General features: G+C 52.6%; 1 protein-coding gene across 7 annotated transcripts; it reads left to right on the forward strand.

Annotated features, from left to right (window-relative positions):
• The first annotated feature begins 2,230 nt into the window (after positions 1 to 2,230).
• CD300LG (CD300 molecule like family member g) lies at positions 2,231 to 15,846 on the forward strand. Of its 7 annotated transcripts, none has more exons than XM_037491552.2 (9): positions 2,231 to 2,362; positions 3,454 to 3,789; positions 6,203 to 6,304; positions 7,029 to 7,284; positions 7,442 to 7,554; positions 9,063 to 9,115; positions 10,735 to 10,812; positions 13,428 to 13,547; positions 14,035 to 15,846. In XM_037491552.2, exons 1-9 carry the CDS (start codon positions 2,320 to 2,322, stop codon positions 14,137 to 14,139), a joined length of 1,206 nt encoding a protein of 401 aa, XP_037347449.1. In that variant the 5' UTR covers positions 2,231 to 2,319; the 3' UTR covers positions 14,140 to 15,846. The 7 variants fall into 7 exon arrangements, with proteins under 7 accessions (XP_037347449.1, XP_037347453.1, XP_037347452.1 ...); XM_037491556.2 differs by having other exon boundaries at positions 7,200 to 7,284; XM_037491555.2 differs by lacking the exon at positions 13,428 to 13,547.
• The last annotated feature ends 410 nt before the right edge of the window (positions 15,847 to 16,256 follow it).

A 16,256-nucleotide genomic window follows, 5' to 3' on the forward strand; every position in this document is an offset into this window, starting at 1 on the left:
CCTCTTCATAAAAACAAAAAGTGGGGGGTAATACTTCCCTCACTATCCCCAATGACACAAATAAAATGCCCTCTCATGCACATAATTTTTAAAATTCACAATATAATGCCTGAGCTGTAATAGAAAGGAAAAAATAAAAGGAAAACAATTTGTCAGCAAATAACACATATTTCAGAATGTCAGTGCACAGCCCCGGTGAGACTAGAAAGCAGAATGATGTGCCAGAGGCCTCTTCCCACCTGTAATAAATGTTAAGATTGAAGAAAAGTGAGTGGATGGGTGAGGGGGGTGGGGGAAGCAGGACGTACGACTAAATGCTAGAATAGATATTGTTTTAATCTGTTTTTAAAACTGCAAAAACTGATTCTCTTTTGAAGTCAGTACATGTAGTGGGAGTCTTTTAAAAGGATTTTCACCAACCCAACATGAACCTGGGTCCTGGCCCATTAAATGCCAGTAGTTTACTCAAATAAAACAAACAAAACAGGGCCTCCCTGGTGGCACAAGGGGTTAAGAGGCAACCTATGAAGCGATCCGCAGCCACTGCAGCACAAGTTCCATCCCCAGCCAGGGGGCTACCCACATGGCGCAGCAGACCTCTCCTGTCTCGCCCGCTGCTCCCCTCAGCAGTGTGTTTCAGTCAGTCTGCCTGTTCTGCTCCCCGCTCCGTCTCTGGTGAGTCCTCTCACCCCTCACACACACGCCCCTCTGGCCTGTACCCCAGTTCTTGTATGCATAAATAAATAAATCTTAAAAAAAAAATCTCCCCACATTTTCTAAATCACACACCCAAGCCCGTACACATCTCCCCTCCCAGAACCGCTGAGTTCATGCTTCAAATATTAGCCTGCGAGGTGGGAAAACTTCCAGCAGGGACATATGGAAGAATATATGTCAGAATACATGTCTTCCTCAGGAAAAGGGGGAATTACAGGAAATGTTCTCGTTCCTTTTTCTTTCTTTTTTAATTTCCGTAATAAATTTTGCTTACTACCTCTACGAACTTTGCTCCTAGAAAAAGAACGGTAAAGGCCTTTGGGGGAAACAATGCGGTAGGACTCCCGCTAGTGTGTGTGTTTGTTTTGTTTCTTTCAAGGAAGATTCAAATCTGTGGGGGAGAACCAGTAATTTCGCTTTTTAACCGGCAAGACAATTCAGCGCGCACGGGGACCAGCTTCGCAGCACCGCCCCCTGGCGGCCGGGCTCAGCCGGGACCTGCGGCTTCGCTCGCCCGCGCCTGCGCCGCCGCCCCGTGGCCAAAGGCGGTATTGCGCCCTTCAGAGGCGGTGCGGGGAGAGAAGCAGCGACCCCAGGCTCCAGGGTCCTGGCCTTGGTACCACTGACCACATGGCTGTCTAGTGACCCTATGGACTTCCTCTCCGAATAATGCGTTTTTAAATATATAAAATACACACACTTAAAAGGAAACCGATGATATTGAAATTGTTAAAATATTTATAATTGTATAACATTTATAATTGTATAATTGTATAACAAATATTTATAATTGTATAATTGTATAATAAATGTGCTTTTTTAAAAAAAGATTTATTTATTTATGCATACAAGAACTGGGGCACAGGCCAGAGGTGTGGAGGGTGAGAGGATTCACCAGAGACAGAGCAGGGAAGAGAAAAGGCAGTTTGACTGAAATACACTGCTGAGGGGAGCAGCGGGCCAGTCAGGAGAGGTCTGCTGTGCCATGGGGATAGCTCCCTGGCTGGGGATGGAACTCGTGCTGCAGTGGCTGCAGATAGCCTCATAGGTTGCCTCTTAACCCCTTGTGCCATCAGGCAGGCCCTAAATGTCCTTCTTTAATGGCATTTTAAATAACCAGGTCTAGAGCCACATCTAATAAGTAATGATTTCCCAAGCAGTGAGGCTCATAGAAGATATTTCCAGCTATCAGTGACTATTTGAAGTGCTCGTGTCTGATTTTTATCGGTGACAAAGTCACAGATGCTCCTACCACTCATGATCGAAGGGAAAGATCAATATTACTTAAAGGCTAGAGAAAGTCAATGTAATTTTTTCCCATCCCAGTGCATGGGCTCCCAGGATTCCACACACAGACACCCTGGAGGGCGTGGCCCTGAAGATGCATCAGACCCCCTGGGAGGGGCACCCAGCTGGGCTTGGCTCCCCACACTAAGGAAGGAGAATGGCAGAGGCGCTTGCAGGGCTGGAAGTTCACAGGAGTGACCAAGGCCCCTCCCCGCCCTTCCTCGTCCAGATCTCCCCCTTCTGGAGGAAGTTAAAGCCTGAGTGGCCCAAGAAGCGCTCCCAGCTCCTGGTGTGCTCCATAGCGCAGGGCCCACCATGCGACCTCTCGTCCTCCTGTGCAGCTGCCTGGTCCTCCCAGGTGAGATGGGGGTGGTGGGGAGAGAGGGGGCTCCTGTCCAAGTTCGCCCTTTGGGTCTGCAGAAACAGGACCTTCTGAACCAGCACTTCCCTTCCCCGGTGCTGTGGCTGCCGCTTGAGAGAAGCTGGTTCTTCTCCACCCTCCTCAGCCTCTGCCTCCTCAGCCCTCAGAGGCACAAGCTGTTTCTGTAACCCCATGTCAGATTTTCTTCCCGAATTGTGGGATCCAACCCTTCATGGCTGTGAGAGGAGCTTTATCTCTCTCACCTTCATTTCCCTCCTCTGGGCCAAGCCTGGAGGCAGATGAGGCACCCCATGTACACTTGACACAAACTCAGCAAATATTTCTTGAGCCTCTGCTCTACCACTCACAACAACCCATGGGATAAAGAATTACCTCCATTCATCAATTCACTGGGCTGCCTTTATATTATTTACCATTTACCATCAATGTAGCATTTTAATTCAATGAAATAGGACATAATCATCATCTCTAGATGAGCAAACTCAAACCAGAAAGGTCAAGCAACTGCCCCAAGGTCACACAGCTACTAAGAGGCAGTGCTGGGATTCAGACTCTGGGTTGTCTGAATCAAGAGCTTCCTCACCACCACTCATCAATACGTCAAGTTAGGGAAACAGCAAGGTAGGGGCAGGGGAGTGGAGAATCAACTTTTCTTTTAAGATTTATTTATTTATGCATACAAGAACTGGGGTATAGGCCAGAGGTGTGGGGGGTTGAGAGGATTCACCAGAGACACAGTGGGGAGCAGAATAGGCAGATCCACTGAAAGACACTGCTGAGGGGAGCAGCGGGCGAGTCAGGAGAGGTCTGCTGCGCCATGGGGGTAGCTCCCTGGCTGGGGATCAAACTCGTGCTGCAGTGGCCGCAGCTAGCCACATAGGTTGCATCTTAACCCCTTGCACCACCAGGGACCAGGGAAGCCCTCAAGTCTTTTTTTCCCCACCCCAATCAAGTACTAACTCTTACAGAGGCCACCCCCAGAGGGTGGTGACTAAGGAAAGTCTTCTGTCTTGACCCTGGCACTTGAATCCAGGGAGTTCAGACCTCTACCCCTGCTGTGGTTTCAGGTTATGGAGACCTCGTGGGCCCGAAGGAGATCAGTGGATTTGAGGGTGACACTGTGTCGCTGTATTGCACCTACGGGTATGAGCTGCAGCCATACTTCAAGTACTGGTGTCGGGAGAAGGGACTCATTATCTCCCGCTGCTCTGACATCATCTACGCAGAGGAAGATGGCCAGGAGACGACGAGGGGCAGGGTGTCCATCCAGAATGACCCCTACCAGCGCAAGTTCAAGGTGACCCTGAGGAAACTCACCCTGCAGGACGCTGGGGGGTACATGTGCGGGGTCAGCAGACTGGGCTTGGACACAATTTTCCGGGTCTCGCTGAAAGTTTTCCCAGGTAACACACATCTCTCCTTCCTGGCTGGGGCTGTTGGTGAGGAGGGGATGAAGGAGGGGCGGGCAGGTGGTCAGCGTGGACGCAGTTTCCCTGTCATGAGGGGGGTGGCGCTTGTACCAACCTCTCAGGGCATCTGGGGGACCCAGGGAAAGGTCACAGGCCCAGTGCCTAGCAGCATTGGGGGCACAGGTGCCACCCAAGTCCCACTAAGTGTGGCCCCACGATCGCTGCTTCTAGGCCCACTGCGAGGCATCATAGCCACACCGGTTCACCGTGCTCACAGCTCAGCTCTCCTCACTCCCCTTCCCAGACCTTGAAGTACAAGGACTGTGTTGGGAGTGGCTAGGAACCAGCCTCGGGACTTGTTGAGCTGGGGGACAATAGGGACTGGGGCGGGAGCACCTCTCCTGGGGTCCAGAACCCCACCTGGACCTGTTGGACTGAGGAGCAAGAAGCCAGAGGGCCGAGGGGTGGGCAGCCCCAGCCTGCCCACCAGTGAGGGTGAATGGGTCTTGCACCCATTTCACAGATGGGCACTGAGGCTCTGAGAGCCAAGATGGCTCTCGATGAGAGACCCAAGATCTCCCAACAGAAAGTGGGGAGACAGGATTCAAAAACGCAGGTTGTTTCTGACTTTGGTGTCTGTCCTTTGCCTCTCCTGGCTCAGCTGGGACCCATCCCGTCCCCAGAACTTTCTCCACCAGCCACCACATCCGCATCATCCACGGGCCTTTGTTTTAATTCAAGGAAATAAAGATAAACTCATTGAATATTAACATCAAAAACACATTGAACCTGTTCTCCATAATTTATAAAATTTTCTACCATTCTGATTTTTATCAGTATTCAAGTATCATTTTTACCTGGTGGGAATCAATTTTAACCTATATTTGAGGCACTCCTATTTTGATTCTTGCCTCCATGTATAATTATGCATAATTAGTTATAGTAAAGTTTGGCATATCCATCAGTACAGTTTCCTCCTGTATCAGGCCTTCACCTCTCTCTGCTGGCTGTTGGAGTGTTAAAAAAAAATAAAGACTGATGACAAGGGCGGGCTGGGCACAGCTGCCGGGAGGAGCTGTGGTCTGAGGTGTCGCCAGCCTCTTTGGTATCAACGGTCCTGCCATGGCCAATTTCTAGCCACCAACAGTTGAACAACTGGCTCACAAAATTCCAGAAAAGTTAACCATCAGTCCTTTCAAGCCAACCCACAGTTGAGTATGGCGAAACATTGTCTGGAGGCCCCAGGCAATGAAATATGACAAGATGGAACATAAATATTGGAAAGGAAAAGATAAATACTCTTTATTTGCAGGAGAGTTGATTGTTGACTCAAAAGAATCAGAATAAAACTGACCTAGTATAGAATAGAGGCTGGGAGGAAAAGGCGAAGTCAGAAGAGGCAGCTGATGGATGTCCGCTGGGGAGTCCTGGCCACCCCAGGTTGCTGCCCACTGTGTGGGTGCAGAAGATAGGCGTTGTGCCTTTGATGGGGTCCAGCTTAGCAGAGAGACCCAGCCAATAGCTCTGCCAGTCTGCGCAGAGGCACTGTGGGAACACAACAGGGGGACTTGCCCCTTCCAGGCAAGGTGCTGTGGAGGCAGTGACTCTTGAGCGGGTACTGAACAACAGAAAGAAGTGTATAAGCAGAGCTGGAAAGGAAAGCACAGCACACAGAGGAACAGCATGGCAAAGGAAGCAGGCAGGAGGCTCGCTGAATTGGGATTAGAAAGCAACTCTGTGTGGCTGGTGCCCCAGGTGGGGAAGAGGTAAGGCTGCCAAGGTGAGTGGAAGTCCAAGTTGAAAAGGCCTGGAGGGCCTCCCCTGGTGGCGCAGCAGCGGTTGAGCCGCTGGGCTGCAGAGGCTGCCCGCACAGTGCCAGTTCACTCCCCACATGGCGCAGCAGACCTCTCCTGCCCGCCCGCTACTGCCCTCAGCAGTGAATTTCATCACTCTGCCTGTTCTGTTCCCCGCTCTGGCTCTGGTGAATTCTCTCACCCTCCCGTGCTTCTGACTGTACCCAGTGCTTGTATAAATGAATATATAAATCTTTTAAAGGCCTGGAAACACACTGAAATTTTGAAATTCTGGTTATGGGCAATGAGGAGCCATTGATTATTCGGAAGCAGGGAATAGTGGGGTCCAGTCTATTTGGAGGAATGGGATCCAGTCACGCTGCACAGCTGCAGGGAAAGGGAACCTGAAGAGAGAGACCAAGGGACTTCAGGAAGGGAAGACCAGTTACCAGCTGGAATTTTCCATCCAGCTTGAATGGCTGAGGGGAGAAGACAGTTAGCTCTGAGCTGAAGTGGGGAGTGCTCCCTCCTCAGATGCTGGTGCTCCCAGGCAGGAAATTTAGCTGTGAGCAGATCCTGGCCTCCTCTGAGACCAGCCTCTCCCTTTCCTCTAGGTCCCTGCTGTTCTCGCTCCCCCATTCCCTCCTTCCAGCCTCCTACTACAAGGAGCCTCCAGCCCAAGGCAAAGGCTTGGCAAACTCAGCCCCCAGAATTGAGTAAGTGAATGGGTTTTCTCCTCCTCCCACTCCTTCTTAGAGAAAGATCCAGCAAGTGCCTGCCTGGTGCCAGACACTGTGCTTTATGTGCCCCTCAGCCTGGGAGCTGGACTGTTAGTGAGAAATTAGCGGCTCAGTGGCATTGGGTCCCACTTGAGGTCATACAGGATGCAGCAGAACGAGGCAGTAGCCACAGCAAACCTTGTGTTGAGTCTGTTCCACCGGATCTGAGGGGTGAGCAGGAAAGTCTGGGCCTTGGGCCCTGACCCCTAGCCCTGTCCTTCCACCCTGCCCTGCCACCCCTGTGGCTACTGAAGGTCAAGACTTCACTGAGTCACAGACAGTGGGCTGGGCCTGTGACAGGGACCTTCTGGTGAGGACAAAGGTGACACAGGCCAGGACTTTAGGAGGAGGGCAGGAGGCAATACCGAGTGGTCCCTGGAATGGCCCACAGAGGTGGGGGCGTGGGTGGAGCTGCAGGCAGAGAAAACAGGCTTCCAGTACCCAAAGTGAGGGCCAAGCCTGACAGGTGGCCTGCTGGCCCAGAGTGGCTTCATCTAGGTGTCTGTTTGACCTCTGGGGTGTCTTTTAGCTGCGATGTTCTGAGATGTTGACCCTGAGGAGACAGGGTTCAGGGTCAAAGGTCAGAGGCTTGACCCAGGCCTGGGGCTGCTGAGACTGAAGGGTCAGGGAAGGTGCTGAGGCATTGCTTTTGGACTTGTAGCTCCTCCTCGTCTCCACCGGACAGTCACCACAGCCAAGCGGGGGACGACGGGGGCCAAGGCCTTTCCGTTCACAAGGCCCCCCCTGCGTGACCACCGAGGAACCTCCCGGTACACAGGAACCTCTCCGTATGCGGGGACCGCTCCTCACACAGGGACCTCTCCCCCTGCAGGGACGTCCCACCTGTTCACACAACTGGACTCCACCTCAGCAGAGGACACCAGTCTGGTCCCCAGGAGCAGCAGCTCCAAGTCCAGGTGAGCCCCAGGGACCGAGGTCCCCTTTCAGGTCACCACTAAACTACAAGGTGCCTTTGAGCAAACAGAAACGTCACGCTCCTTCCTCTTGCCACGGCCTCTTGTCATGCCGCTGATACCTGGTCACAGCCCCTGGCTCCTTCTGTCCTCCCTGCAGGGTGGCCATCCCGATGGTCCGCATCTTGGCCCCGGTCCTGGTCCTGCTGACCCTTCTGCTGGCTGCAGGCCTGGCCGCCTTTGGCCGCAGCCTGCTCCGGTGGAGGAAGGAAGGTGAGCAAAGATGGGGGGGGCACTCTCAGCCAGAGGCTTCACTGAGACCTGCAGTTCCCATCCACGCCCCTCCCGGGGCCCCAGAGAGACTTTGTGGGTCTCTCTGAGATGTGGGTATCAAGAGTCTGCTTCTCCCTTCTGAGGGAACCACAGGAGGTCAGCATTAGGAAAAAGTACTTCAAATGGGGGAGTGGGAGAAGAGGGGTACGCATCTTGCTCACATCTGCCTGCCCTTGTCAGTCACCTGCCTCCCTACCCATCCTGGAGAAGTCACGTCCACCCTCTGCAGGCCAGCTCCCTACACGAGGGCTGACTTTGGGGGGGGATGGGCAGGACTGCGTATTTGAGCTGGAGAAGGATGAACCTGATGGCCCCACACTGGCCACTGGATTTCCAGAGATGCTCAGCCCCTTTCAACACTTGGGTTCTATCCCAGCTCACCACATTTTAGCTGTGTGACCTTGGGCAAGTCACCTAAATTCCCTGAGCCTCAGCTTCCTCAGAAATACACCCAGCAGAAACAGAATACAAGCCAAATGTGCCATTTGAATGTCTCCAGTAGACCATGGAAAAAAAATTTTTAAAATCTAGTTAATTCTAATAATAAATCTTGTCACACAATACCTAAAACATGATCATTTCAATGTGGAATCAATACAAAAACATTCATCATACATAATCTACATTTATTTTTTCATATTGAGTCTTCAAGACCTGGTGTACTCCAGAGTAGCCACGTTTCTGGGACTCAGTGGCCCTGCGGGGCTGTGCATGGAAGACACAGGTCTAGAGGCTTCGCTGAAGTAACAGTAACGGGGCCACCACGGCCAGGCACTGTTGTGTGGCTTATGCTGTTTTTATCTCCTTTCATCTCCTCAAAACTGTGGAGTTAGGAACCAATTATTACAAGTGCCCCCATTTTCCAGGAGAAGAAACTCAGAGTGATTAAGCAGCTTGCCCGAGTTTGCACAGCTCAAAGGCGGTGGCACCTGGGAGACAGCGCTTTGCAAACCAGCACTGCTGTGGTTGTGGACACCACAGCTTTGCATGTGTCCCCAGGGCCCCTCAGGAGAGTGGGGAGGAGCACACAGCCTGGGAACACACCTGGTCACATCCTCTTGGCATCTCATTTGTCAAACAGTGGTCCCCAGCTAGCAGCATGGTGTCCCCTGGGATTCTTAGGCCCCAACTCAACCTACTGATAGAATCTGCATTTTAGCACAATTTCCTGGAGTCCTCAGTGCACATCAAGTCTTCAGGAGCAATGATATTAGCACACAGAATTGCTTCCCCAGCTGGTTTCTGGCCTACACAAGGGATTTCTATGTACTGACCTCAGAAGACTGTGTCATTGTCAAGGGCTAGATGGGGTTCCTCTGCCCAACCTCCCTGCCAGTCCCCTCTGGGAAGCCCTGCTCCAGGTGCAGGGGGCCAGCCCACCCCGGGAACAGCTGCAGGCCACTCCTGGCTGCCCTCCGCTCTAAGGTGCCTCTGCTGGTCTCTTTCAGCTCAACTGGCCAACGGGACACAGGAGAACGAGAAGGTTCACCCTTCACACTTGGTAAGAAAGGAGGTGGGGGGCGCCCACGTCTGGATTCCTAGGGGGCCAAAAATTAGGGCTCTGAGGCCCCACCTCTGCATGGCCCCACCTGACCCATCTCCACGGTGACCGTTAGACAGGACTGGCCTCCCTCCTCTGGGGGGTCTGTGCCATCCCTGAAACCAACACTTTGGGGTACAATCTGCACCCTGATTTCCCCCCAGGTGCCAGGCAGGGGTTCTCCCCGGCCCAGCACTCTGTTTCCATCAGAGAACACCAGGTCTGGGTCCAGTGGGAACTTTGAGATCACCTAGTCCAGGCTTTCCCTAAGTTTGGGGCAAACTCCCTCTCAGAACACCCGAAGGTTTGCAGGGACTGTCAGATTTAATGCCAGTCCCAACTGAAACTCTAGTGTGAAGCCCAGGAAACTAAATGTTGAACTCTGCCCCTGCGGATTCTGACGCACCCCAAGTTTGACAACCACAGATTCTAGTCCGCTTTGGCAGAAAAGGAGACGGAGCCCAGCGGAGCCCAGCGAGTGTGGCCACACAGCAGGTGGTGGCCCAAATAGAGACAGATCCCAGATTTCTCACCTGCGATCTGCCACCTCTCCTCTTTCCAGAACACCCTGACCATTTCCCTGACCTTTCCTTGGCTCTGAGCCCAAGGAGATGTGGCTGCCTGAGACCCAGGCGGAGGCTGGTGCCCCGGGAACAGGGGGCTGAGGAAGCAGGGTTTCCCTGGCCCACCTTCCTGGAGAGGGGAGTCTGTGTAGAACAACAGGGTCCTTCCCTGCCCCCTGCAGATGGACGGTCCCTTCCCCCCCACACTCCCCAGCACAGGAAACAGAAACCCCACCTGCCTCAGCCCACCCTCCCTCCCCACTGTCCTCCCTCAGCCTCAGCCATTTTCAGAGATGCCTCCATTCTGGTTCCTTTAAAAGTGGGGCAGGAAAGGGGGGATACCATCACCTTTCCTGGCGCCAGTGAGGACAAAAGACTCGATCTGAGGCCCCTAGGGAGGGCCTGGGTGGGAATGGGGTACTGGGCCTTCACAAGGAAGCAGCTGTTGTTGTCTCAGGAAGCTCAACAAGGCCAAAGGTGGGGGACAGGAGTAAGGGAAAGGTTACCCGGATGGGGTTGCTGCCAGGCCACTTCAGAGCCTGGCCTTCTGCTGTGCCTGCTGGCTCCTGGGGCACAACCCACCCCAAGCCCAGAAGGGGGCCGGGGTAGAAGGGGGCCTCTGTTGCACCCAGAGGGTCTGTCCCAGCTCATCTCTTTTTTTTCTTTTTAAGATTTATTTTTATTTATTTATGCATGTAAGAGTTGGGGTGTAGGTCAGAGGTGTGGGGGTGAGAAGATTCACCAGAGACAGATTGGGGAGCAGAACACAAGTTGGGGTGTAGGCCAGAGATGCAGGGGTGAGAAGATTCACCAGAGACAGAGTGGGGAGCAGAACAGGGGGATCCACTGAAATACACTGCTGAGGGGAGCAGCAGGCAAGACAGGGGAGGTCTGCTGCGCCATGTGGCCAGCTCCCTGGCTGGGGATCCAACTTGAACTGGAGCTGCAGTGGCTGGTGATAGCTTAAGACTTTAACCCCTGAGCCACCAGGCAGGCCCCCAGCTCATCTCTTTACAGGCCTCTCCCAGAGCTGCTATACCCAGCCCAGAGGGGGCACAGGGAGGCCTCGCTGGAGAAGGGTCTCCCAGGAATGCTGTGAGTTTTTGCTTTGCTTTAGTTGTATTTCCTTTCTGGTTTCTCTCTAGTTTTTAGCAGAGTCTGGAGGTGGAATTGAAAGGATTTGGGGTTTTCTTTGCCCACATGCAGGTCAGAGAGGGAAGGGATACTCTACCTGCCAGAGAGCCCAGGGGATAGAACATCTCAGAGGTCAGATCAGCTCTTGCCAGGCGCTCCCCATACACAGGCCACATGGCCTGGAAATGTGATAAGCAACGAGGTAGCTGAGCGACAGAGAGAGGCTCACATGACTTTCATTCCAGTCTGTGGTTATAAGTGTCCTATTTTATTGTTAGTCATTGTTAATCTCTTATTGTGCCTCCTTGATAAAAGAAGCTTTAACACAGGTGAGTAATATAAGAAACAGAGTAGAAACAGAGCTTGGTACTATCTGTGATTTCAGGCATCCTTTGGGGATCTTGGAACATACTCCCCAACCTCAGAAAAGGGGGACACTACTGTACTCTTTTCTTGAACATCTGCTATGTGCTTTCTTTTTTTGTTTAAGATTTATTTATGCATACAAGAACTGGGGTACAGGCCAGAGGTGCAGGGGATCAGAGGATTCACCAGAGACAGAGAGGGGAACAGAACAGGCGGATCCACTGAAATGCACTGCTGAGGGGAGCAGCGGGCAAGAACCTCGCCATGTGGGCTTCTCCCTGGCCGGTGCCTCACAGTGCTGTGCTTAACCCCTTGAGCCACCAGGGAGGCCCTGCTATGTGCTTTCTATAGGTCACTGAATCGTGGTAGCTCCTGCAGGATATAGGTGTTATTATTCCCTCTTCTTACAGAATAAGTAATAGAGGCTCAGAGGAGATAAGTAATTTGCCCAAGTGACCTGGCCTGAAAGAGGCAGAACTGGGGAAACTAAGTGAGGGCTGGGGGCTGTCTGCAAGACCTCCCTTTACCCACCCCTCTACCTGGAAGAACAAGGGGTTTGAGGAGTGGAGCCAAGACTCTCCCCCAGACTCAGGAGAAAGAACCAGGCCTGGCCCTGATCGTGGGCCCTCGGTGGCCCCAAATCCTTGAATAACCTAAGTGGGAGTGCAGGGTTTTACCTACTTTGTTGCTGCTCTCTTTCTAGTGCCTAGAAACAGAGGGTCACACATGTATCGTCTACATTCAACAACCCAGAGAAATGCCTCCCCTCTACCTGGAACAAGCCAATGTCCCCAGAGTGGACAAAGTGTAGGATGGAGACCCACACAGGATGCAAGGGCGAGGTCGTGGCTGCTGCCTGCATGTGTGGTTTAGTGTCTCTGCCACATGAGGGTTTTTCCTCAAATTCATTCACCCCTGAGAGATACTTCTGGAACTGCTGGTGGTCAGGGGTCAGCTGTGGCTGGGTTATGACTGAATCCCAAAACTGTGTATGGATCCGTGGGGACGTATCTGAGGTCAGGAGTCCTCTGACCCAGCCCCAGCTCTGCCTTGTCCTCACTGTGGGCAGGTGGGGCTGGGAGGGACCAGGGCCCTGAATTACATCTCCCTCCCCCGCTCCCCTGTGCCCTCATCTCCCTGCCCCCCAACCCCCAGGCACATCCAACCTGAGGCATCTCCTTCTGAGTCCGACATTCCCTAAGGTGAAGAGGACACCAAAGTTGGCTCATGCACTCTGCCCCATGCCTGCCCCTGGGTAGACACAGACATGGATAGATAAGAGGCAGATGTCTTGCCCGGATGCCATGTGGAGGAAGAGACTGGGTCTGAGGTCAAAACGTCAAGAGTGCAAGTCCCAGCTCAGATAGGTGCAGCTGTGTGACACCTGGCCAGTGTCCGCACCTCTCTGAGCCTCAGCTCTCCCCTCTCACTGCATGTGCTTAGAACAGGTTGATAAGACACCCTATAGGTGTCTGGAATTTGGGGGCTGCTATTTTTTTGTTTCAGCATCTGGCAGGTCAAGGCCCTCAGGGCAGCTGTGTCCTTGGGAGACTTACTGGGGCCTCACCCTCCAACCTCTGCTCTGCCCCAGCCCGGGACAAGGGAACAGGAGATGGGGGAGGGGGAGCCTGACTGAGAACCTGTGGGGGCAGCAAGGCCCTGATAAGGAGCTGCGCTTCTCCACTCGCCCTGGATTCTCTGCTTCTCTTCCCTGGCCTCGGTTTCCTCATTCGATTAAGGAGGCCTTGCTTGGTCTCCTGATCTCTTAAGAATTTTTCCTGTGCTATTGTTATTCAGTTAACTTTGCTCACACTGGGCCTTTTACAAAGAAACTGAAGGCTGCACATTCTTCCTGCCTAAAGGTTAGAAATAATAATAATAATAATAACAACAACAACAACAGCAACAGCTCCTTATTGTTGAGTAATAAAACATTGTCACGAATATTTGTTTTTGTCCAAAGGGTAACATTCTTAGCTCCATTTTACAGCTGAGGAACCTGAGCCTCTGAGGGGCTGGGTTAATTGCCCAAGGTCACATGAGACATAGGACATTGGACCTAAGGCCTCTGACTCTGGAGCCATGTTCTTCCCCTTGCCCCCCACCCCACCACCTTCCCTTGCTGCCCCACCCCTGCATGCCCCTCCTCCTCAGGGCTCAGGGCTGTCCCTGCTGCCAAGAACAGGCTGTTCTGAAAGTCTGCATTTCAGGAGCTGGGGAACAGCTGGGTCTCAGAGTACGCTGTGATCAACTTCTCCGGACCCACTGAGCCTGGCACGAGCCCCAAGCTCTCCCCCTGCCCCAACACGGAGATCCTGCGCCTCAACCAGGTGTGGACAGAGGGTCCTGGGGCTCTGCAGCCACCTAGTCTGGCTCCACTATGACAATTACGGGAAGTTGGGGGGGTGGGCATCTCCCCTCCGCATCCACCCACTTACCCCATCAACCAAAGCTCAGGCCATTTCACCCCAGAGGCAAAGTTCTTGACCTCATATCCTCTTTTTCCTGATCCAGAAAATTCTTGAATGGCTAGTTGGGAGTTACAGCTAAATGAGCTCTGGGCTGGCAGGAGTCCCACATCTGCCGCCAGAAGGGGCCTAAGGCCCTGAGGATGCATCCCAGGGGTTGGGGAAGGGCGTGGCAGAGTGGAGAGGGCGTGCCTCAAGCCTGGTGTTCTGGGTAAGAGTTGCTAGTCCAGGCCCCTAGGAAGGACAGAGGGGCTGTGGAAAAGGGTGGGGTGGACCAGCAACTACCCAGAGACACCCCAACTCAAGCTGGCTCTGCTTTTCAGCACCATCTCCCTTGTTGTCATTACAGGCTTCAAAAGAAGATGAAGACTCTTTGCCGGACCCAGAGGGGGACATGATCCAGGAGCCTCCCCTGCACCTGTCCCGGGAACAGCTGGGCTTTGTCCCAGTCTAGCCACCGCACCCTCCAGGCTGCTGGGAGTCTGAGTGGCTGGATTTGCTGGGTTCCAGTGAGCTTTCTGCAACAGCTTGAGGTCGCCCACCAGACTCCGGGGCTCTCCCCTCCCTCCCCAGCTCTCCTCCTGCAGGCCATCTGACCTGGAAGCCTTTGTCAGCCCCGGAGCCTGGAGTGGTGGCCTCACAGTTCCAGGAGGAGACTGAGACCCCCCAACATGTTCATTTCCCTGAGCAATGTGTGCAGCCTGTGGACCCCCCCATTGGGGCCAGATGGGACTGGGGGGGGATGTGCTCTGAGTTTGTATCTACCAGAGGAACGCTCCTGAGCCCAGGGGCCCACAAAGTCCCTTCCTCCTCCCCTTCCAGACCTCACCTTCTCCGCCTCATCTCAAACGCTCCATAAGCTGGTGAGGAGAGAGCCTGCTGGATTAGAGGGGTTCTGACTTCAAAGCGGGGCTGGGAACAACCCCCCTCCCATTCCTCTGGGAAGCTGGTTTAAAATGTGGTTCCTAGGCCCCACCAAGATCTGCCAAAACCATCCTTGGGGCTGGGCCCAGGACTCTGCATTTCTAACAAGTCCCTGGTCATTGTAAAACTCAAGGCTGAGAACAAGTGGGCCTGTGGACTCTCAGGTCCTCCAGCTCAGAGAGTCTGTACTTGGTGTGTGGGGTCTCTCCCCGTCAGAGGTGCCCATGACCCAGCTAGGGTCTTCCTGGGGTCACCTGAAGTCAAGTGCATACTGGACTGGGGGAGCCCGGGACTGGCAGGAGCCTTGCCTTTCTGACACCCCTTCCTAGCCAAGCACACCAGGTTTTGAAAGGAGGACGGAGAACTTGGCTCCTTCCTTGTCCAGAAAGGGTTAATTGCCTGTGGGCTTTGGCAAATAGAGAGAGTAAAATTGGACATCTAAGGGAGGAGGGGGGACAGGACAGGAACCAAAGGGGAACCTGAAGGTGACCCTGAGTTTGGCCTTCAGGATGGGAGTGAGGGAGAGTAACAGAACCACAATTTTTTCTTTTCCAATTGTTTTTTTTGAAAAATGAATTGGGGGAGGGGCTTGCTCCACACCCACACTTTAGAATGATGGAGGAGGGGAAAAGCAAACCCCCATCGTCTCCCCACTAAGCAAAGACAACCAAGATGACATTTCATTTTGTTTAGTCTTTTTTCCTCAACATCACCTTCCAAGTTATTTTGTATATGCAACTTCATAGCTTACTCTCCTATCTGATTACTGAATCATAAGCAGTCGTGTGTTCACAGAATGTTCTCACCAGCCTTTTGTAAATACAATGTTTATCAGCTACATAGTATTTCATCTTACAGTGTTTTTCAACTGCTTTCAGTTCCCTCTCAATAGATAGTAAATGTGTTTCTCTGTTTGCTCTTCTAAATGGCACTATGGTGAGTCTGGCACCAGTCCTTAGCTGTGCTGGGAGTTTTCTGCAAGAATCTGCAGATGTGGGGGCCTCCCTGGTGCCACAAGGGGTTAGGTCTCAGCACTACGAAGCTATCTGCAGCCGCTGCAGCATGAGTTCAACACCCGGCCAGGGAGCTACCCACATGGCACAGCAGACCTCTCCTGTCTCGCCCACTGCTCCCCTCAGCATTGTATTTCAGTCAGTCTGCCTGTTCTGTTCCCTATTCTGTATCTGGGGAATCTTCTCACCCCCTCACCTCTGGCCTGTACCCCAGTTCTTGTATGCATAAATAAATCTTTTTTTTTAAAAAAAAAAAAGTTCCCTTCAGCTTTTGCATGCATAAATTTTTTTAAAAAAGAGTTCCCTTCCCAAGTCCAGCAACACAATAAAAATTGTTTCTCATGGGATCTAATTGTTTAAAGGCACACGGAACCTTGCACACCACTCTCCTGGGTTAGAAATTCATTTCCCATTTTCCAGGCACCACATTAGTCCTTTAGATTTTTGTGTGACTCTAGGCAAAGGAGGACACCCCCAAATCAGAACGGAGATTCTACTTCTTTCCACTCTGATGAGCTGGAACCCAGGGAAAGATTTAATTCAAGTTAGAGACAGAATAGGGTATTTCATATACCAGCATGTAACGGAATAAAACCACCACCATAACCACCACAAGAGAATCATGATCACCCTT

The sequence above is a fragment of the Talpa occidentalis genome, unplaced genomic scaffold (assembly GCF_014898055.3).
Source record: "Talpa occidentalis isolate TD23 unplaced genomic scaffold, MPIMG_talOcc4v2.1 talOcc4.7, whole genome shotgun sequence".
Classification (NCBI taxonomy): domain Eukaryota; kingdom Metazoa; phylum Chordata; class Mammalia; order Eulipotyphla; family Talpidae; genus Talpa; species Talpa occidentalis.